This window comes from Thermobia domestica, chromosome 3 (assembly GCF_964235325.1).
Source record: "Thermobia domestica chromosome 3, izTheDome1.hap1.1, whole genome shotgun sequence".
Taxonomy (NCBI): domain Eukaryota; kingdom Metazoa; phylum Arthropoda; class Insecta; order Zygentoma; family Lepismatidae; genus Thermobia; species Thermobia domestica.
Window position 1 is genome coordinate 344,347,393 of NC_137456.1, and position 24,310 is coordinate 344,371,702.

General features: G+C 37.5%; 1 protein-coding gene across 1 annotated transcript in view; it reads right to left on the bottom strand.

Annotated features, from left to right (window-relative positions):
- Positions 1-24,310, bottom strand: part of LOC145682046 (uncharacterized) — a 45,674-nt gene that overhangs the window by 14,179 nt on the left and 7,185 nt on the right. Inside the window, exon 2 of the mRNA XM_081753645.1 lies at positions 16,427-16,603. Coding sequence (XP_081609771.1) covers positions 16,427-16,603 — 177 coding nt within the window. The remainder of the gene's footprint in view (positions 1-16,426; positions 16,604-24,310) is intronic.

Here is a 24,310-nt window from a genome sequence, read left to right on the forward strand (position 1 = left end):
TAGATAGGAGGTGTTACCGAAGTAGACGGTGTAGGCTCTGGCGAATCTGTGGTAAACTGCTTTTCTTCCGTACGTTCAGGTGGTTTCTGTATATAAGTAGGTTAACGGGATCAAGAGCGTTTATCTACAGATTCAGCACTACGATCGACCGCGCCGATTTCTGCGAGGATCCCTTCCTGGATCTTCCAAGGGGTTGCAGGTTGGAGGTACAACTATCCCCGGTATCCGATGCATGATCCAAGAGGATCAAGGCAATGAAAACAATAGATACTCAGAAGTAGTTGGTATATAGGTGAAGAGCACCCCGTTAGGATAGGTGCTACAAAAGACAAAAGAGTTGGTCAGAGTATGAATGAAAACGATGACCTTCAAAATTTAAAGTAAAACCCTTCAGAAGATGAGGACCTTCTGTTAGCCTCCTAAGTAGCATATCTGTACTAATCTCCCAAGTACGTCTGCAATACTTGATCACAGTTTAGTACAGTAACTAACTACGAGAGAAGTTAGGTTCGAAGTATGACAAACACTAAGCTTTTTATTGCTACCCGCGCACGACTAGCCCCGCCCAAAGGGTCATGCCCTTTATTAAGGGATGAGGAATAAAACAAATCTCGGGAGAGGAGAAAGATAGTTGGGACAAGTGAAGTTTAATTTATTTATTAAATCTTTATTTTCTTTCAAAATCATAACAATATTAGGGGGGATGCATCAATTTTCAGCACAGACATTGACTGGAGGAGCTGCAGGACAACATGGCCTTTAACCATGATCATACCATTAGGTGATGATGAGATGAGGTTGAAGTGCAGAAGACGTTACAATACAAGGTATTTGGTTAGTTCGACAAATGCTGATTATCTTCTGATCCAGGGCTACTCTGGATCGTGATGAAGACAGTGGGAGGCCTGGTGAGACAGTAGGACTACTGTACAGTAGATGGGAAAATGTAAGGTGAATCGAAATGAGTGATGAAATCGGCAACGAGAGGAAGATCAATGCTGTCAGATGGAAGTGAGTAATGATACAGTGAGAAAAGCAGAGACAACGGTGTATGGTGAAGGAGTTCTCGTTTTGGGAAAGTGGCGTCGGCGTGCATGGTGTCAAAAAGTAAGGGGTGGTGGTTCTGGAAGCGAATGAGAAATATAGAGTAGGCGGAGTGTTTCAAGGTGGTATAGAATATGTGGAAACGTAGTACGGTCATACAGATCTCGAATAGGGCTGGGAAGGATACGAAAGGCAAGTCGGAGTGCGTGGCGTTCTAGAATTTGAAGGCGTTTATAGAAAGAAGAGGGAGCATCGATCCAAGCTGTAAAGCCGTAGGTAAGGACTGGTCGGAGGAAAGATTTGTACGTATTAAGAAGAATGACAGCAGAAAGACCCCAAGTAGTGCCTGTAATGCGGCGAAGAAGGTTAAGGCGTGAGTAAGCCTTGGCACAGATGTACTTGAGGTATGGAGTCCATTTAAGATGTTGGTCGAATATAATGCCTAAATAAGTGACTGTTTTGCTGCTGGTGACAGGAGTATGGGATATACTGAGATGGAGACTGATAGGATTGCGCTGAACACGGGAGTGCTTTCCAGGTGGTAAGAAGATAATCGCTTGCGTTTTAGCGGCATTGATGGTAAGACGCCACTTCTGACACCAAGAAAGAAAGGAATCTATGGCAGGTTGGAGAGAAGAATTAATGCGTTGAATCGTATTTCCTTTGGCTAAAAAGGCAGTGTCGTCGGCATATTGAAAGAGGGTAACGTTCGGGGGAAGTGTGGGAAAGTCTGCGACATACAGAAAGTAGAGCAGAGGGGATAGGGCTGATCCTTGGGGGACTCCGGAATGAAGGAAGATAAGATAGGAAAGGTGATTATTAATTGATATATAGCTAAGTCTGCAGGAGAGAAATTGATAGATGAGGCGAATATAACAGTGGGGCAGGTGAAAGGAGTAAAGTTTATAGAGGAGGCCAAGATGCCAGACTTTATCAAAAGCTTTCTCGAGGTCAAATAAGATGAGGCAGGAAGGTTTTGATGTTAAACTGATTAGTGATGAAAGTAGTAAGGCGGAGGAGTTGATCGGAGATGCTAAAGGAAGGACGAAAACCTGCTTGATGAAGAGGTAGTAAATTATATGCTGAAAGATGGGTGTGAAGGCGAGTGACGAGGATACGTTCACGAATCTTGCTAAACACAAGGGTGAGTTGGATAGAGTGGTATAAAGAGACAGATAATGTGGGTTTGCCAGGTTTGAGAAACATTAAGGTAGTAGAAGTTTTCCAAGGTAGAGGATAGAAGCCAGTGCGAAGAATGAAATTAAAAATAGTAGAGAGAAGGTAAAGCAGGACAGAGGGACCTTCCTTGATGTGGCGGTAGGTGATTTTGTATATGCCAGGAGCAGTGTTCTTCTTTCGGGAGATGGTATGCTGGATATCAGAAACAGTGATAGGAGCTGTAAGTGGATTGTGGAGAGGTAATGGATGATCGGGGTGAGGTTGAATGTCGGGTGACGAAAGATCTAAAGTGTCAGTGGGATGTCGGCGAAATACTGGATCTGGTGCAGGAGTGAATATATTCTGGAGGTATGTGGCAAAAGCGTTGGCTTTACCAGTATCGTCGGGAAGAGGAAGTGCATCATCTAGAAGCGGATAGAGTGTACGTGTGGATTTGCCGGTAAGTTGATGGAAACGCTTCCAGAATTTGGTGGGGTGAGAGTTGTCAGAGAGAGAATTGCAAGTTTTGATCCAATTTCGGCGTTTGTAAGCTACTACATAATTATGGACAGTACGTTGGTATTTACGATGGAGCCTAAGGGATTCAGGATTGCCAGTACGGGTGAAATCACGATAGAGTTTCTAGAACCCTGATTAAAGGAAGGTGTTGAAGCGGGAGGAGCGGTTTGTGGGGATGAAAGGTAGACTGAGGTATGTATTTCGTAGATGCAAGATGAATGGAGTCGGTGATAATGTCAAGAGTTGTATAAAGTTCAGTTTCGGTTGTCGGGGGCGGAACAGTTTCAAGAGCTGTATCAATGTGGGAGCGGTAACTAACCCAATCGGCCTTGTCGAAACGAGGGGTGGTGCGAGCGGAAAGAGATTGATAATTGACAGGAGAGCGTTGCAGGAGCAGCGACAGTTTAATGGGAACATGATCGCTTCCAAGCGGATCTAAGAACGAGATCGTGCAACGGTGAGAGAGATTGGATGATGTGATCACCACGTCAGGTGTGGTATTACTGACGGAGCGAGTTTCGGAAGAGTATAAATAAACCCAGTAGTATGAGTGGTAATATAAGTTCGAAAATCCTGCTGTTGTTGGGCAGAGCGGCTATCAAAATTGATATCGGCCATAATGATGAAAGAGCGGAATTTGAAGAAGATGAAGTGAAAAAAATGAAAGAAAAAGTGAAAAACAGAAAGGGATGGCCAGGGCGAACATAGAGAGTAGCGACAGTGACAGATATATATATCTAAAATATGGAGTAAGAATGAGATGCTCAGTAAGATTGGGAACAGCAAAAGTATGTTGTCGGAAAGGAATGCTGGCAGGAAAGCCAATGACAACCCCACCATTTGCACTGCGTGCTAGGGGTGCATTATCATGGCGAACTATCTGATAGCCAGAGATGCGGAGATGGAGACGTGGAGTCAGATAAGTTTCGTTGAGGAGAAACGTAACATGTTCTTCTCTGAGCAGTTGTTCAAAGAGAGGTTGGTGTTGGCACAAGGAACGATAGAAAGTTCAATTCCATTATGAATGCAATGAAAAATTGAGTTTCTGGTGGGAATACGTAAAATGGTTACACTGCTGTCTGGAGCACATCAGAGTGAAAATATACAGTTGGACCAGAATAGGTTGCTTGAAAGTCGACGTTAAGGATGGCTTTGTTTGTTTGTTGAACCTGTTGTAAGATGTGATGTCGAAGGAAAGGGAGGACATTCTGAAGAGTAACAGTAATAAAAGATAGGAATTGATCAATAGTGATCGGTTGATATACAGATGATGGTGGAGGAACAGTGGTATCTTGAGTCCCGTGAGGACGAAGAGGGACAACGAGTTTTGGTTTGAAAGGTTCGGCTGTGGGTCTGGCTTTGCATTTGTAGCTGTATGTTGGATGTTCATGAGAACCACAGATACTACAGAGTGGAGGTTGCTGAAGATTCGTGCAGGTTTTGGTAGTATGATATCCGGAGTAGAAACTGCACTTGGGTGTGTTCGGGCAATGAGAAGTATGGTGCGAGTTGTATGCTTGACAAGTTTTCGCCTCTGACAGGGAGGGGTGCCAGAGATTTAGAAGGTTCAACCCTGTGCCGTTTTCGATAAATATAGGCTCCGTACGAGAGACGATTGTCAATAGTTGTTGAGGAGTTTGTAAGCACACGGACCATGTAGGTATTCCCAGAAGCGTTTTTGATGCGGATGCACTTAAGAATAAAGTGCCCGTCGAGTTTGAGTTCCTCTGTAATCCCGTCATCTGTGTAGTCAGGTGGAACTCCTCTAATGGCAGCAGATAGTGCTGGTGAACGTCGAGGTGGTGGTGGTTGTTTGGTCGAGAAGGAGCCAGCTTAGAAAGATTTGCGTTTCTGCCAAAGACCTCATATGAGTGGGTGTTAAGAAGTGAAGAAGCCAGATTGGAATCAGCAGACTTAATGATGATACGGGTCGAGACAATTTTGGTGATCTGTGAATGAGGAACGTACTTGGTGAGACAAAGGTAAAGCTGCTTGAGATCTTGATATTTTGGGTCGTAATTTGTAAGTAAGAATGAAATAGTTGCTGGATCCTGTAGATTAGTGACTGAAGGTCGGTTTTGCGATCTGGGTAGTGATGGGAAGTCTGTATCCATGCAGAAGTGACCAGTAGTAGTTGATGAAGATGATTCACTGAGTGTGTGATGACGTTAAGCTCGTGGTGAATGCAACTGGGGGTCCTCTTTAGAATGAGGCGATCTTGAATGTTCAGGACTTTGTTTAGTACGACGTTCCTTTCTTTTATCCACCTTAGTGGATACAACAGAAATGCCGGGATCAACAGTGGTTCGTCCTGTAGAAGACATAGCGAGTGATAGTGTAAACACAAAGATAATACAACGAATATGGGTGTCAGGTAGTGGCTGTAGACCACCCATTCGGATAGTGGTCTAGGTGAGGAAATGCCCCAGTCTAAACGTGTCGCAACGAGCTACCCTTGGCTGAGATAAGTCTGATAGCTGTTGCTCAACGAATATCTGACGAGCAAGTCCCAGGATCGAGGACAGGAGTACAAAAAACAACCGTGCTGACGTTTGGTACGTCACAGCTGATGACGTCGATATAACTATCGACCTGAAAGATCAATACTAAGCACATTTTTTTAAGGCTAGCCGAAGGCTAGCATCCTTTGAGAGGGCTACACCCTCTTTTAGGAAAGGGAGTTAAGAGGACCATTATGGGAAAAGGTATGGGTGGTTGGGCTATGGGCTATTATTTATTATTATATTCTTTATTATTTAACATGTTATTGGAAGGACATTATGATCTTTGCGATCATAAACATACTTATAGGCGAACTGGAACATAAATCATTGTTATACGTGAGAACAAAATTATACATCTATATATATAAAAGAGAACGTACAAATCCTTTGTTCCCTCATCACGCTAATACGGCTGAACCAATTTCTTTTATTTTTGGGGGGTTATTAGGATTTGGACCCTAGATGGTTTTTATCATATCACTTTAATTTTTAATTACCAGTGTCTTGAGATAATTGACCATTCAAGTGTCCATAACGTACAAATCCTTTGTTAGATCATCATAGGTAAAAATAAACGTATTTATATGCAACCCGCATGACCGTGTCACTCGGCGGGTTAACATAAATGACAGGCGCTATAATGTTAACATTTACTGCAATCACTTGAAAGCGAAAAAGTAAAAATTATCTAAGTAACAAAGTTTATTGCGTTCCGGGGTGACCGCAGCGAAGCGGGGCGGGTTAACATAAATGACAGGCGATATAATGTTAACATTTAATGCAATCTTCTATGGTTTTTATCATATCACTTGAAAGCGAAAAAGTAAAAATTATCTAAGTAACAACGTTTATTGCGTTCCGGGGTGACCGCAGCGAAGCGGGGTGAACGCTGCTAGTATATAATATACGAAATATAGGATACATAATACAACATATAATATAGCAAGAAATCTGAAGAACATACATGATATGGCAAGCATGAGAAATCAGACAACAAAATAAAAGTGAAGGTATTAATAAGCGACATGTAGAAGTCATGATGAAAATGAGAGATGAGATGAAGTGCACTTGACGCCACAGCACAGCACAAGAAGTGTTAGAAAGACAAATGCGGTTATCTTCTGCCTAGGGGCCAATGGAGACGTGGTGAACCCTGTTAGTGAAATGAAATTACTGTGCATATGATGGAAAGATATGCGGTAGATGAATATGCAAACGATAATCTTGGAGAATCTGTAGATCGAGATGGTCGGGAGGGACTGTGTAGCAATATAAAGTAAAGAGAAGGTGAAGTGGAGTATGATAGTACCGTGCAGAAGATGAGTGGAGTGCAGGATGATGCATAGTTTCAAACAATAGGGGATGGTGATGTGTGTAGCGTAGAGTAATGAATTTTAAGCGGAGAGTTTCGAGATGGTAGGTAAGAGTAGGAAATGATATTAAAGAATACAGGTCTCGAGTTGGACTCGGGAGAGAAATACGGAAGGCGATGCGGAAAGCATGTCTCTCAAGAATGGCTAATTTCTGATAATGTGAGTAAGGAGCGAAAATCCAAGCTGGAAAACCGTAAGTAAGAACTGGGCGGAGGAAGGCCTTGTATGTGTTGAGAACTATGTGTGATGAGAGACCCCAGGTTGTGCCAGTTAGTCGTTTCAAGAGGTTGAGGCGGTTGTAAGCTTTAGTTTTTACACGGTTGAGATGTGGTTTCCACGTTAAATGATGATCGAATAGTATGCCTAAATATGTAACGGTTCGGGTTGGAACGATGGCTGTATTATGAACATGGAGTGACAAAAGAGATGGATTCCGGCGGACCTTGGTACGTTTACGGGGCGGTATGAAAACAATAGCTTGGGGTTTGGTGGCATTAATCTTAAGTTTCCACTTAGAACACCAGTGTGTGAAGCGATTGATGGCTATTTGTAATGAATGATTGATGTTGTGTATAGTTTTGTCAAGTGCGAGAAAAGCTGTATCATCCGCGTACTGGAATAGATGGACGTCAGGAGGAAGATGTGGAAGGTCTGCAACAAAAAGGATATATAATAGCGGGGAAAGGACGGAACCTTGAGGAACACCGCACATGGGAAAAATGGGATGTGAGAGTTGTTCGTTAATGGAAATATAAGATATACGACAGACAAGAAAATGATAAATGAGGCGAATGTATGCCATCGGAAATTGAAATTTAATGAGCTTGTAAATTAGCGCCAGATGCCAAACCTTGTCAAAGGCTTTCTCAAGGTCGAAAAGGACGAGACACGAGGGTTGAATGGAGTTGTAATGGTTGGTTATGAGCGTGGTTAGGCGAAGGAGCTGATCACTAATGGAGAATGAGGGACGGAAACCTGCCTGATGAGTCGGAAGAAGTTGGCGGTCTTGTAAATATGGATGGAGGCGTTTCACCAGAATGCGCTCGAATTATTTGCTCAGAGTGGATGTCAACTGGATAGGTCGATATGAAGAAACATCTGACTGCGATTTACCAGGTTTGGGAAACATGAGTGTCTTCGATACTTTCCAGTCCGTTGGAAAAATCCCTGTGCGTAAGATAAAAGTATAAATGAGTGCCAGAAGGGTGAGTAATATAGCGGGGCTTTCTTTAATATGCCGATAGGTGATCAAATCGAAACCTGGTGAGGTGTTGCGTTTGCGCTGAATGACACTGGTGATTTCTGAAACTGTGATGGGATTGGTAAGAGCATGGTTGGGGACTGTATGAGAAATATGAGGTTGAAATGAAGGGCGGTTAATATCGACTTGATCGACTGGATGAGCAATGTTGTCGGACTCTGAGGGTGTGAATATAGTTTGGAGAACTAAGCACATCGCCTTCAGAGCATATCAGAAATACATTCTTACTGGCTGTTAGTATTTACATTGCTTTTTATTGTTTGCTATGACCGAAGCCTTGCAAAATATATTTCGCACGTGTGGCAAGTAACTAGTAATATTCTATGTTTTTTGTAATCTGTCGCAATAATATTGTTTTAAATGAATATCTTATGAATCATCTGACAACAGTTACACAGGAAGAAGTGCTTCCATCTATTTTCTTTATCTGTTATTATTTTGTCTTAGCAGATATGAACAGAAGATGACAGTACCATTGCGCGTTGCCTATGTAACTGTTGTCAGACAATTCACAGGTTTACAACAATCTCATTATGACCGATTATAGAACACATAGAACATTATTCGATACTTGGCATAAGTACCAAATATATTTCACAAAGCTTTACTCATATTAAACGATAAATACCAATGCAAATTCTCTCAGGTAGAATCGAGTTATTTTGATATGCTGGGAAGGCGATGTGCTTGGTGCTGAATTAACACACAAGTAACACGCTAAAGTGGTAGTCTTGTTGTGTTGTTTCAACATCTCACTTTTTACAGTCTAGTAATCAGAGATTCTTAATTATAATGTTATAAGCAATAATACAGCAAGGAAATGCTGGCATTGGAAGAAACAATCTTTTCCCGTTTCCGTTTCTTTATTACAATTTTCAGGACTTATGAATAATCCCATATATTATATAACTATTACGCATATTTCCCAAACTCATGACATCTGACAATCAACGTGCTTTCCTCAATAATTAAGGGTGGCTTCTGAGGGAAATCACACCGATAGAAATTAGTTTCCTTTTCACTTGAAACTAAAAGAAGACGTTCTTTATGTACCAATTGTTGTACAGAACAAGTAGTCTGTATTTTCTTTTTCTGTTTCACGCGATACACTTGAATTTTTAAAAGTGTAACTTCCCTCTGACAATAATCCGATTCCACATCCGACAAGAATTCGTATTATAATATTTTTCAATTTGATAACCGTAGTATTGGCCAGGACCAAATATTTAATATTGAACAAATACTTGGAAAGAAGTGGGAATACAATACACCTGTACATCATTATTTACTGATTTTAGGAAGGCTTACGACTCGGTTACGAGAGAAACATTGTACAACATTCTTACAGAATTTGAAATACGGAAAAAGCTAATTACATTAATTACGTTTAATTGAATGCAAAAGTAAAGTCCAGATAGGCAAATTTTTGTCCACCAGCTTTCACGTCGAGAATGGCCTGAAACAAGGAGATGAGTTGTCACCATACCATTATTATTCAATTTTGTCCTGAAGTACACTATAAGGAAAATCAAAGATAACAATCAAGGCGTAGAGTTGAATCGTATTCATCAGGTTATGGCGTATCCTGATGATGTAAATTTAATACGAGATGATAGGGGAAGAATGGAAGGAAAAGCAGAGGTCTTATTATGCGCTTGCTTGAATTTGGAAGTAAATGCAGAGGAAACTAAATACGTGGAAGTTCGTCGCAATCGTAATACGGCACATTATCGATACGTTAAAATATCAAATAATACTCTTGACAAAGTGGATAGTTTCAAATATCTAGGATAAATATTAACGGACGAAAATTATATCCACAAAGAAATGATATGTTGATTAAAAGCAGGACATGATGGTATTGTTTAGTTCAAAATCTCTTGTCATTCGCGAATTTTGTCGGGTAATTTGAAGCTTAAAATTTACAGAACGATAATCATGTCTGTTGTTCTGTATTGTTGCGAAACACGATCACTTTCTCTGAAGGGAGAACGTAGACAAAGTATTTGAGATGATCCTGAGACGAATGTTCGGACCCAAGAGGAATGTGAATGGGGAATGGCGGAAACTTCATAGCGAGGAACTACATAATTTATACGGTTTACTAAACATTCTTAGGATCACCAAATTTAGGAGGCTCAGGTGGGAAGGTCATGTAGCTAGGATGGAAGAAAGTAGAAACGTTTTCAAAGTCTTAGCTGGAAGTCCAATGGAAAAACGACCATTAGGAAGACCTAGGCGCAAATGGGAGGGCAATATTAAGATAGATCTCGAAGAAATAGAAATAGAAAGTAGAAACTGGACCCAGTTGGGTAAGGATAGAAGTCAGTGGAGAATTGTTGTGAACGAGACATTGAAACTTCGGGTTGCATAGGCCATAGTTAGTTTGTCAATTAGTGTTGGCATCTCAACACTATATGGAGTATGTTGTACGCTGATGCTGTCGTAGAAATCATACGATAAGATGATAACATTAAATGATAAGACACAAAAGAAACTGAAAAACTGGAAAATAGTGTTGGGAAAGGGAGACATCAGGAATTAATTGAACAAAGACAGAATATGTGGTACTCAACAATACAGAGTACAATAGGAGCTCCCTACATCTACAAGGAGAGAAACCAAATACTTGTATCTATCTTGGATCATACGTCGACCAGTGTAAAGGATTAAGCCTGTCTCATACGAGACTGAAGTAAGGCTGCGATTCACGATCTAAAACTCACGACATTACTTAACGATCGTGTGAGAGATAACTTGCCCTTAGTTCAGGTTGAAATTTTCTGCTGTCTTTCTTTGGATCCTGACTTGGAAGTCTTTCTGGACTTCCATACAACTACCAATCAGAAAAGAGTAGCGCCTGACGACATTCAACTTTTTCTCGCTGTAATTTCAAGACAATGCTGTCTGGACAAGAGAAGCATTATTTATATTAAGAGTCATATGAAAAATATGATTTTTTTGTATAACGTGAGGAACGATTTATATTATTTTATGAAACTCCAAGAATAAAGACCTTAGAGAAGGTATGCAGTGAAGTAAGTAGTGTCCCCCCGAACACTACAGATGTGAACAAATGTAATTACATCTTTTAAAAGAATAAAAATAGGTGATTTAAGTATATTGTCAATTTGTATACCAAAAAATGTAAAATGTTAAAAAAACGCGCAGGTTTACTTTTGGCGCACCACTCGAAATAATTGTTCATAAATTAGAATTCCTTCACTAATCTCCTTCTTATTGTTTTCTAAATGATTTGTGCTGGCCGACATGAAAATATCCACATGGCAAAGTTAAAATTCAAGGGGGTATCAAGCAATAGTTGAAAAATGATAATTCTTTTACTATTTGCGTATAAATACAGCGTCCGGATGCATGCATTAAAACTACAGCCCAAAAAAACACAAAACAACCTGCGCTAGGTCTCCAGTAGAAAGCACGAATGCTATCTATCTGAAGCTGTAGGGCTTGAGTGTTAGTGAGGGGGTGCGTCAGCGAAGGTGGGTATCCGCATATGCGAGGGTAGTGAAAACGAATGGATTTTGGCAATGATACTAGTTTTAATAGCATTTGTCATGGTTTCATAATAGTAGCGTTCCACTTGTAAACAAAGTACTACTTCTGTACACTTGTGCAGAAATTCACAGCCGGTGGAAAATAGTTTCTATACAGTAATCTTTCATATGAACTCACTTATTTTATCCGTCGTAAAGCATTTGTAATAATTTTACACTAGTAATCCTACACTTATAAACATAAAATTCAAATGTGGTGCGCCAAGAGTAAACCAGAAACGGAAACAATAAGAGTTAATTGTCATCAATGTTGTGTGGCTTTCGTGCAATTTTAGGGAACAGTCGTACATTGCTGGCACAGTACAAAAAGTCCGGGTGTCGTCCATGAGAGAAGCTCTAGGCGCGGTATAAATTTACTTTATGCGCTATGTGGGCATTTTTTGTGGGTAGTGAGCTGAGCGGGTACACTCAGTACCTATACTAGAAAATTGCTTTTTTTCTTTATTTTAGTTTCCGCGCCTGATAACTGCCCTCATTTACATATTTGGACAAGTCATTTGAATTTCACTTCTACAATCTGGTGGATACGAGGATCTACAGACCCTATTTCAGCTGATACAGACTCCCTCATGTTTGTATCTTGCTGCCGAATTTTCGGAGTTACTAATTTCAATAGCATATGGAATTCTAAATAGTTCATTCTGTAGATTTTTTTTTTTTTTTTTGTAGGAACGAATCTTCTGCAAGTAGTTCATTATTCACCACTGAAAATACGGTCTTTTCCCGTACATTATTGCGGCGAAGAATTCACTCCTTGGTCCAGCAGCTCCTCTTTACTCTTCTCTCTCTCTCTCTCTCTCCTGTGGTTTGGAGAGAGGGGAGGGCGGATTTTTTGTCGACAACAGAGCAGATATCGCTGCTACGGCTATTTCATCCTCTTCGGATGAACAAATATTGTGAAATAGAAAAACAATATTTACAATTACGACAGTTGATTGCCCTGTGCGTAACACAATCTTCAAGTGTGTTTCGTCCATTTAATACAGAGATCACGAGAGGCTCTGCTGGTAAAACCTACCTAGATTTAAGGATCGTCTGAGACCCCTACATCACCTCAGGATAAAAGAAATTGCATGGAAGTTTGAGTTAAGCAACACTGTTAAGTTGTAACCTGGGTTGAGGCCTTAGTTCAGATCCGTGTGAGACAGGCTTTACATACAGTAAGCCAACACGGCATGCAGTCTAGAAGGATGAACTGGAAAATAATGAGCAGAATGTTGCCACAAGAAAGTAAGTTTCAGCTTAGAAGGCAATGTATAATGATGTACAGAAAGTAAATTGAAATTTGAAAGACCGTGTGCATGTAAAATGGTATTAACATTAGCGATGGTGTAAGAAAGTAGCTTGCAGATTGGAAGCCCTTGTATATACAAAATGGAAATAAGATTCGGGATGATGTACAGAAATAAGTTACAAATAAAACACAGTTCTGACCAGAGCAGAATGAAATATATTTAAAACTATACTTACAATGTTACAGTTTCAAGGACCTAACGTCCTCTTCATCAGACAGGACGTTGTCTGATGAAGAGGACGTTAGGTCCTTGAAACTGTAACATTGTAAGTATAGTTTTTAATATATTTCATTCTGCTCTGGTCAGAACTGTGTTTTATTTGTTACTCTACTTATCCAGAGCCATGGAGTTTGTTCAGAAATAAGTTGCAAGTAAAAACGCCCTGTGTACATATAAAATGGTAATGAGATTGGCGATGATGTACAGAAAGTTGCAGGTTAAAAAGCCTTCTATATATAAAACAATAATGAGATTAGCGATAATGTAGAAAAATAAGTTGGAGGTTAAAAATTCGTGTATATATAAAACGGTAGTAAGATTGGCGATGATGTACAGAAAGTAAGTTGCAGGTTAAAACCCAAGTGTATATATAAAACGGTAATAAGATTGACGATGCTGTACAGCAAATAAGTTGCAGCATAAAAGGCCTTGTGTATGTATAAAACGGTAATAAGATTTCCGATGATGTATAGAATGTAAGTTGCAGGTTAAAAGGCCTTGTATATATAAAACGGTAAAAAAATATTAGCTATAATGTGCAGGAAGTAAGTTGCAGGTTAAAAGGCCTTGTATATATATATATATATATATATATATATATATATATATATATATATATATATATATATATATATATATATATATATAACAGTAAGAAGATTAGCGATAATGTACTGAAATAAATTGGTGGTTAATGACCCGTGTATACATAAAACGGTAAAGATAGGCAATGATGTACAGAAAGTAAGTTGCAGGCTAAAAGGTCTGGTGTATATATAAAACGATAATGAGATTAGCCATGATGTACAGAAAGTAAGCTGCAGGTTAAAACGCATTGTGTATATATAAAACGGTTATAATAAGATTAGCGATAATGTACAGAAAGTAAGTTGAAGGTTAAAGGGCCTTGTATATAAAAAGCGTCAATATGATTAGCTATAATGCACAGGAAGTAAGTTGCAGGTTAAAATGCTTTCTATATAGAAAACGATAATAAGATTAGCGATAATGTAAAGAAAGTAAGTTTCAGGTTAAAGGGCCATCTGTGTATATATATAATTATGATAATATATAATGTAATATATAATTATGATAAGATTGGCGATGATCTACAGAAAATAAGTTGCAGTTGAAAAGGTCTTGTATATAAAAACGGTAACATGATTAGCTATAACGTACAGAAAGTAAGTTGCAGGTTGAAAGGTCTTGTATGTATACAACGGTAATAAGATTAGTGATATGTACAGAAATAAGTCGGAGGTTAAAATCCCGTGTATATATAAAACGGTAGTAAGTTTGCCAATAATGTACGGAAAGTAAGTTGCCTGTTAAAAGTCCGTGTGTATACATAAAATGGTAATAACACTGGTGATGATGTAGAGTGGTGAAACCTGGGCAATCTCAAGGATCCAGGAAAAGATTGTGGAAGTCGGGAAATGAGAATGTTAAAACGAATATATGTGAGAAGGAAGGATAAAATAAACGGTTGCACTGTTAAGGTGGGACAAGAATGGAGGCTGGAACATGTAGAATGAAGAACAATGGCTATAGTTTAAAGAGAATTGAAAAGTTGGAACAGGTCTCTGGATTAGATTTTTATTCTTTCTGCCTCCCAATGTCGTCAGTTCTCTTTCGTCTTACCGTATGCCTGCTGCAGTCATGAAAATTTTAAAATCATCTCCATTTTATTCGCATGACGATGTCCTTATGACTTTTGACGATTTTATAGAAAAAGCACAACGGATGTTAACAGATCCGATAACAAATAGGAAACTGGACCGCCCTTGGCCGAGATCAAATTGATCAAGTCGGTACCTCAGGAACTCGCCGAAAAATAGAAACGTACGATTTAGAAGAACGAAGTTAAATACTGAATTACATGAGATTTCAATTGACGTGATATTGGGTAAAGAGGGAATGCAGCGTAATAAGGCAGTGTTTTAAATTCACTGTCTTATTAACTAAACTAGGACGCGTATGGTGCAGTACCTAATGAAGGGAAATACAGAAATGAAGAGCAGAAACTAATAACGAAGGAGTTGTATCTGAACCAACTTTAATGAAATACGGCAAAATTTTAAGTGACATTCCATTTTGTAGGAGTTTAAAATTGTAAAATAAACGGAAGAATCAAATTATATTGTGATCTCACCTGTAACATCTATAATAAGGTAGAAATACGAAATAGAAAGTGTGCCCTTTTCCACGTAATGCTCCATTAGAAAGAATGATCTGTCGACAAAAGTACCAATTTAAGGTCGGGGACTAGTGAATGCGTCTAAATATTACTTGAAGCTAGCCACTAGTAAGATTGAGGTATGAATTGAGTTGAGTTGATTTTGAGTTTAACGTCCCTTTCAGCAGCAAGGTTATATGAGACGGGACCTAGTGATTAACGTTGAATCCGAAACACATGAACTCCCGCCGGAATGAAACTTGGGTCTCCACGGCAAAGACACATACGCTAACCACTTGGCCACGAATGAGCTCGAAGTATGAATTTATTTGAGGACTAGTTGGTAGCCTGTTCCTTGCACAGGAAGAACAAGTTTGTGGAAAGCATTTGAACCTTCTCTCCCTCCACTTGCGATACGCATTTCAATGACAAATTAATGATTAAAATCCGTAATGTTATCTGGTTTTATTCTACCTCTCATCCCTTTTCAACCTTATGTCGATGGGGCTACTCTTTGATTTGTATGTAAGCATCTCAGCAATCCCGAATAACTATGGGTGAGACACTATCGGTGATTTTCGGTTATTTTTAAATGTCATCCCTTTTTCACCCAGCTTTTACCCCATCTCATCCCTAAGTTAATCCTAAATTATGGTATAGTCAACTAGTATACCAGATATCTTCAAATTTAATGCAGCGGAATACGAAGAGTTGGCAGTCAATAATTCTTACATTTCATTTTGTATAGAAAATGTCCATTTCCCTTCTTAAAACGTAAATTTTCAAAACCGCTGAGGCAGTAATTTTTAATAAAGATTGATATAACGAGTTTAATCTTCCTAACTTGACAGGCTTGAGAGGCACTCAATTTTTGCATAAATTAAGACCCTCCTTGCTCCTCAGGATCCAAAAATTCATTTCAAACTCTTCAGCCATTTTCCAGTGATCGAAGTATTTGATAAATATATCCAAAAATTCATTTTAATATGTTCCGTCATTTTCCAGAGATTCCATCACACACAACATGACTTCCACTTTTATGTAACAGATTTAGACTAATGAAATAGAGGAGAATATTATTTAAGGATGGAGAATGACTGAGTTACATGAATGTGAAGGCCAGTGAGAAATATTGATTTGAGGGTTTGTGAGTGTGAATCAGGAAAAAAGACCATGTCTGAACACAAGGCCTTCTAAAGATGATTCGCGAGAGGAGACACCCAAACCCACATCATTCATGAGTCAGCTCTTACACTTTTTCCCGTCCTTTTCACATATCATAAACACTCGTAATTAACTTACATTTTTCGATCGCTAAACTCCGTACTCCCGTGATATTTCCGAAGTCCACCCAAAGGAAAAGGCCAGCAGATGAGGGTTTGATGTACACTCCGATTGGTTCTAATGCTTTCCTCACTATGCGAACTCTTTGACGCAGTTGCCTATAAACGGAACGTAGATAAACGTTGTTTGTCCAGTCTACAAAATGAAAAAAGAAACAATTATTTTTTTAATTAGAAAAATACAAAAATAATTGCAGTTTAGAAATTTGTTAGTAATGTATTGCTCAATTGATAGAGATGTAACACAACTTAAAATTGTCAACTTTTTAGGAGAGCGATTTCAATATTTGCACTGAAAATAAAATTCTACAATACTCTTTCTTGTGAATGATGGATAATTGTAAACCGTTGGAAGTAGAATATATTGTAAAATCCTCTAGATTTGACGACGGCCCACGTGCCAGAATGACGAATAACGGTCCACTTTCCAAATGACGATGACAAAATTCAACATGTGGCATGAAGAGAATTAACGTTATCCCTACCAATAAGGATCTACAGTGATTCATAAGGATAGAATATATAATACGCTGCAGCACCTTCGAAAATATCATTCTCACTACATTAACCACTCTTGTCCTTCTCTTACCTGAGTCTGGGTCCTGAGAGCTCCCTACCAAAGATTCTTGATTGCGTCTGGGACCTGAGAATTCCTCCAACTCTCTTGGCAGTGTCTGTTCCTTGAGGAGAAACTTAATGTTTTCTCCTGTCTCTGTCCTGAGGATTTCTACTACTCTCTTGTGTGCGTCTGGGCTCTGAGAGAACTATACACTGACCTGTTGACTGCGACTGGGCCCTGGGATATTCCAAATCATCTGTCATTAAATTAAGGGGCATTATTGGTCTTCGGACAGACTTTGTTAATGTATTATAGTAAAGTTGTGTGGGAGAAAGCTCAAATCCTGTGTACCATAATTTGTATCTATTAGCCTGCTTTCCGCAGAATTATACGTGGTAGACGCGTATTTGGTATGGACTCTCTCCTACGGGACGCTCTTTTTTATTAATTTGAAATGGGAGTTAATATTTTGTAAGGTAACATGTCTTAGAATTTCTTTTCACCATTTAGAGATTAAAAGTTAAATCAGTTATCAGGCAGAAATTTATGCCGCGAATAATAACAGTAAAATATACTTATCACAAACATGAAGAAAATATGACAAAATCAGGAAACACACATGATTCCAAATTACCTTTCAATATACCATAATTGATCAAATATTCTGATAGAATCACAGAAGACACGGATTGATTCGTTATGTTCTTTAATCATTTGGCACTTCTAGCGTGTACTCCAGACAAGAAGAAAGCAATATTACCTATCTAGTTCCAGAATGTCTTTCTTGATCTGATCTTTCACTTAAAGAACCAAAATCAAGTGAACATAATTATGTACAACTGAAAGAAAAAATATATCCTTGAGTCGTCCAAAATTACCGATGTACAATACACATTTACCGATTAATTAGAAATCTTTTAAATTCATTATGGGGAGAAGGAACCTCTGTAAACTGTGAATTACACGCCAGGTTAGCCAGAGGGCACGGAGAAGAAAATACACTTTCTATCGTTAGGATTGAAGAGGAACTTCCTACAAAAGATTGCCTTGAAAACTTTTCGGACGGTGCAGGCTCTCCAGAACCATCTTCATTCGTTAAAAATGGCACATGACTTAATGAGGAAGTGGGATAATGTAGAATATTCACAGACAATTTATTTCTGATGACCACGTTTCAAATATATTATCATTACCTACGAAAGGGCTCTACTCATAACCTTCTTTCCTCCATGTATACATACAAAGTAACTTCATGGGTGTGTAATACCCACAAAGTTGGCAGAACCGTAAAGCTATACTGAATTATCAATAACTGCAATTCTCACAACCTTAACTTTTGCCCTATCTGTTCCTCAAAATCAATTTACTGTCTGCTCTTTTTTGCAAGTACAAGATATATTAGCCTTGCAAAAACCTCTCAATTACTGATGTGAAATGGAAAATTTTCAGGGGAAAATTTTCCGCTATATTTTCCCGGAAAATTTTCCGTTCTAAAAAAAAATCAGTAATCAAGTAACAATTCCTCAGTAATCATAAAAGTCATTGAACTCATGTATAGAAATGTCAAAAAGTGAAAGATCGCTTAAAGAATCTGAAAATTCTCATGGTTCAGACAATTTTCAACACTATGTAGGAACAAACGAAACACTTTTTCATGAATCGAAATATTTTCTGTCTTCTATGAAAAAATTGAAGAACTATTTTAAGTCGGAAAATTTTCATCACTTTGAAGAAAAAAGTAAAACAACTTTTTATGAATCGGAAAGTTTTATTGCTCTATAGAAACAAGTGAAAAAACTTTTCATAGACTGGACAATGTAGGATATTATATATAGTGATGTTAGGTAGAAAATTTTCCACAATATTTAACTGCACATTGAGCTACAAACTTGAATTTCTGTAGAGGAAAGTTAGTCAGCAACAAATTATAATTTTCCAATTAGCATTCGGGAACCGGAAAATTTTCTAATATTTCAAGTTGGGAAGTAAAACTTTACATAGTGTTTCTCTCTCCCTCCCCTCTGCGAGCTCCTTTGTTGCGAAGCGGTTCGCACATGTGCCTTTGGCATGGGAGACGTGCTTCGATTCCCGGCGGAGCTCATGTGGTTCGGATTTCGTCTCATATAGCCTCACCGCTGAAAGGGACGTTAAACTCAAAATTAACTCAATTTAATGGAAGAACAGCTCTTTCTCTCTGTATATATATATATATATATATATATATATATATATATATATATATATATATATATATATATATGTGTGTGTGTGTGTGTGTGTGTGTGTAAAGTGTCGAGAACATACATCGAGTTCGTAAAGTACAAATATTCCATTCTATTATTTATAATTTAAATTTATTAAAGGTGATGAATATTTTCCGATTCATAAAAACATACTTCACTTATTCATACATCATTGGTTAGCCCTAAAATTTATTGGTAATAAATATTGTCTTAAAATGTTTCATGAAGTGAAAATCTAACGATTCTTCGTTTCTTCAAAAATGTTTCTAAAACTTCAATGCGTTCTTCCCTCAGAATCCACCTTTGATCTCACAAAATTATACTTCGTCTGTTTAATATGCGTAAGACGAAGTTTTCTCATAGTTTACTACTTTTCTAGATTTACATAGGTCTACGGCAACATTTATAAATAAGTAGATATAATATAAAGTGCCTACTGTAAATTTTTGACTATCCAAAATTCGAGTTTAAGTAACTCATGAAAACAAATACTGACCATTTTCTGGAAATACACATTTATTTATTCATATTTTCATTCAGAAGAGAAAGTGAAATATAACTAATAAGGAAGCTGATTTGTGTAGCTGTTCTTCCAATAAAATAATAAAAGAAACCTAAAAAGCTGCACTTTTAGCGCTACGTTCTAAAAGCAACAGGTAATTTCATTTTAATTTACAAAATAAAAGAACATATTTTATTTATATATATATATATGTACCTGTTCTATCGAATCGTCATTTTTTCCAATACATTTTTATACATAATAGTGGTAGTTTTACAATACAAATATCTGCTCTAAGATGTTGATTATACAAAATTCCAATATCGAAATTATGATTTATGAGTGTTAAACACAATAAAATCAAAGCATTTCTTACTTTCTGTTCCAAAAATAATCTTCATAAAGAACTTTTATGTAGTTATTCCTTCACATGTAGGCAGGCCTAAATGTGAAGAAATGGAATTTTCTGCTTTTCAAATAATTGATAAATTCACAAAGGTTTGTTTTCGATTTCTTGTTAAATTTTAAATATCGGAATTTGATATTTGTTCTCTACGAACTCGATGCATGTTCCCTGCTCTTCACACACACACACACACAGAGGGAGAGAGAGAGAGAAAACAGAGAGAGAGAAACACTCTCTAAATTTTTACTTCCCAACTTGAAATATTGGAAAATTTTCTAGTTCCCGAAAGCGAAATGGAAAATTATAATTAGTTGCTGTCTAATTTTCCTCTTCAGGAATTGAATTTTATATCTCAATGTGCAGTTAAATATAGTGGACAATTTTCCATCTAACATCACTATACATAATATCCAAAACTGTCTGGCTTATGATAGTAAGTTTTTCCACTTGTTTCTACATCGCAATGGAAATTTTCCGATCCATGAAAATTCCTTTCACTTGTCTCTACAGAGCAATAAATATTTCCGATTCACAAAAAGTTGTTTTAGTTTTTGCTTCAAAATGAAAGTTTTTGACATAAAATGTTTTTCATTTTTTCCATAAAAGACAGAAGATATTTCGATTCATGAAAAATTGTTTCCCTTGTTCCTACATAGTACTGAAACTTTTCAGATTCTTTAAACAATCTTTCACTTTTTAACAATTTGTTTAGAACGGAAAATCTTCCGGAAATATATAGAAGAAAATTTTCCACCTCACATCACGGCTAAACAACGATGTAGGAATAAGCGAAGTATGTTTTTATGAATTGGACAATTTTCATCACTGTTCTCAATACAAGTCAGCAACCACCCTCTCATCAGGCTATCATCCAATAGATATCGTCAAAATAACCAACCAAATAATCAAACTATCATTACTTCTAGAAACTCTAATTTAAGACTAAATAGAGCCTGATGTCACAACACTTAAAAGTAAACGGACACAATGGAAGAAATAACAACAACAAGAAGGCAAGAGAGGTTAATAATGACAATTCTTAGGGCAATAACAATAATGATAAAAAAATTTTAGAAGTCGAAAAGATATCAGTATGCCTTACTTGTAACAAGAAAGAACACGGATAGTGCCAATGTCGTCAGAATTCTGCCTCAGGAAACTTGTAAACATTCTCCAGGGCATTAGTGAAACAATGCGGGCCACAACACAAAAACTTGCAGAGCAAAAACGCACGAAGCAGGGACACCAAGCTACCAATACTCAACAAGGCTAATGAATTCCAGTCTAACATTACTAAGAATTCTTCTGTAATTTTTAACTTATTTTCTAGCAAAATAACGTTTAGTGATCAACAGTAAAATAAATACCTGAACATCGAAGAGAACAAACTGCTCACTAACATCAGAGTAGACTCAAAGATCTAAACAGTAATGATTGATACCTGATCTCCACTATCATTGTAGGCAAAAAAGAGACTTACCATACCAGCAAGCTGCAAATTAATATATTTTGTTACTAACATCAAAAGAATTTACAAAAGAAACATCAAATGAAGCAGGTTGCCTTCATTAAATTCTAAATTGGCAATACTGTTTTCTCTCATTACTTCAGTGTTCTATAACACGGATAATTAAACCTCATTTTTGGGCAGAATTTGCTGAGAAGACTATACATGCTGAAATTGATATGGAAAACATGATGTCTGTATATCAAAATCTACAGCAGCCCAATTTTCTAAGCAAGAAAACAAAACCGAAAAAAAATGTTTCACACTATTATCTATTTTATAAACAGCAGGCTAAGGTAGATAAATGCGTGACACGGAAGATTATTATTCCTGCTAAATAGAACTTTTCTTTCGTGTATCGATAAAGAAACAAATGAGTGACTCAGCATTCTTTATCGTCTATATTGTTACGGCATAGAGGCATAAACCATGAAAATCTTACATTATTAATTTCCAATCCGACGAGTCGTCCCATGATCTTACATTGAATTACCCCAGTGACAGAGACAGATTTTCAAGAACATACTTTGCACGTTAATAGAACAGAAATAAAAAAACAGCGAACAATTTCCATATAGAAGAAATGAAAGAAATATTAAAACAAACAGGTACATCTTTCAACACTAACTTGTTATATGTGAATTCAAATTTGAGTGAATCCCAGAAAACTGCTAATTTCTTGTAGAAGTACAGTGTCATCTTTGCCTATTCACCAGAGGACATTGGATATTTTTGTGAATATATACATAAGATACGAATCGACAAAGCGCATATATTCCATGATTGTTCGCATTAATTCATTCAGAAGTTCAACCAAACGTAGATGAACAGATTCAACTGTTTCTGTATGTGAAGATAATTGAAGAAACAAAAGATAGTTCATTAGCTTCTCCGTTATTTATAATTAAGAAAACGAATTATTCACAATTCTAAGCTCTTCTGAATCTCCAAAACTGAAACTCACACCAGATGTCAGTACTAGATTTCAATCAACGGAGGACATCTTACAAATGTTAAAAGGAAAGGGTATAATTTCAACTATGAACGTTTAACAATTCTCTTTCCAAATATTACTCCATATAAAATGTACTAAACAAATAACTTTCAAGCTCAATAGCAAAAGAAAATCCTATCTATTTTTACGCTGTGTAATGTGACATTCAACGTTTGCACAAACATTATCAATTACAACAAGAATGATTCTGGAGCAATTAACAGACAGAATCATTTCTTTTCCAGATGACATTGTAACTTGATCGTGTAATAGGAAACAACGAATTTCGGATATTGAACTTCTAGTGTAATGTCTTTGAAAATATAACTTAAGAGCAAAGCCTAAAAGAATTTACTCTAAAATGAATTGGGTGTACTACGATTTCTCTTGTAAAGAGAGCATATCAGGATCTCGCCAAAGATTGCCAACAAAATTCTAATTTAAAAAAATACTAAAAAAGCATGACTTGAAAAGTTTTGTTGGTATTTGCCCGTACCTACGTAATCACGTAGAATATTTCAGAACTAAACTCGAACCATCTAAATTACCAGTACTTTTTTCTAAAAATTCTAAATATAAATGGGATTCTACACAAGACAAACTTTTCGACAATTTACAAGAAGACATTTTTAAGCATAATATCTTTATTTTGTTGAGAGTAGCCTAGAAATCATAGTTTACTCGGAACTACCTTCTGGCTTGCTAGACCATAAAATAGGAATAGAGAAGAAGAAACATGAAATGAAATGAAACTTTTAAGTTTTATGTTCCACGGTTATGACGGCTACAGGAGACGGTGCTGATGAAAAATGAATGAAATGGCGGAATGAACAAAGTGGAGGAAACTGAAGAACCCCGAAAAATACCCACGCACACGGTGCTTGTCCACCACAACGTTTACTTGGCGCGAGCTGGGATCGAACCACGGTCCCCAACCATCAGTGGTGAACACTTCATCACTGAGCCACCGCGGCCAAGGAAAAGAAAAGACAGTTTTATATTGCAGTTGACGAATAATTACGTCAGAACAAACATCCGTATTATAGAAAGAACTTTATGTCCCCGTCCATGTTCTCTGAAACTTTCACTACTTCCTATTAAATCACAAATGTAAATTATTTGTCGATCCGAAATGCTTGACGAAACTCAAGACACAACCAGATAAAGCAAGAAAGTACGTAAGGTACACGATTTTTCTAGCCAACCACCATTTTGACATTTCTCACGTCCATTGGCGTGGGAGACCCGGTTCGATTCCCGGCGGGAGCTCATGTGGTTCCGATTTCACGTTAATCAGTAGGTCCCGTCTCATGTAGCCTCACTGCTGAAAGGGACGTTAAACTCAAATGCAATTTAGCTAACATTATAAACCATCTTGAATAAAGAAAAAATGATCTAGAAAGAAGAAAAAGAAGACGGCAATTTCGGTAAGACGCAGGTCGCTCAAGCACTTCGTTCAATACATTTAGAAGATTCTATTCTTCAAATAGAATATAGTTTATCACTCACAAATTTAGTAGAAAAGCAGCGAAAAGAAGACTCAAGTGAGGCGTTCGACGACAAAGTGGCTTAACATTTCTTTTTTTCAAAAATGAGATTAAGTCATTTTCGTGAACTTGAAACCATAACCTG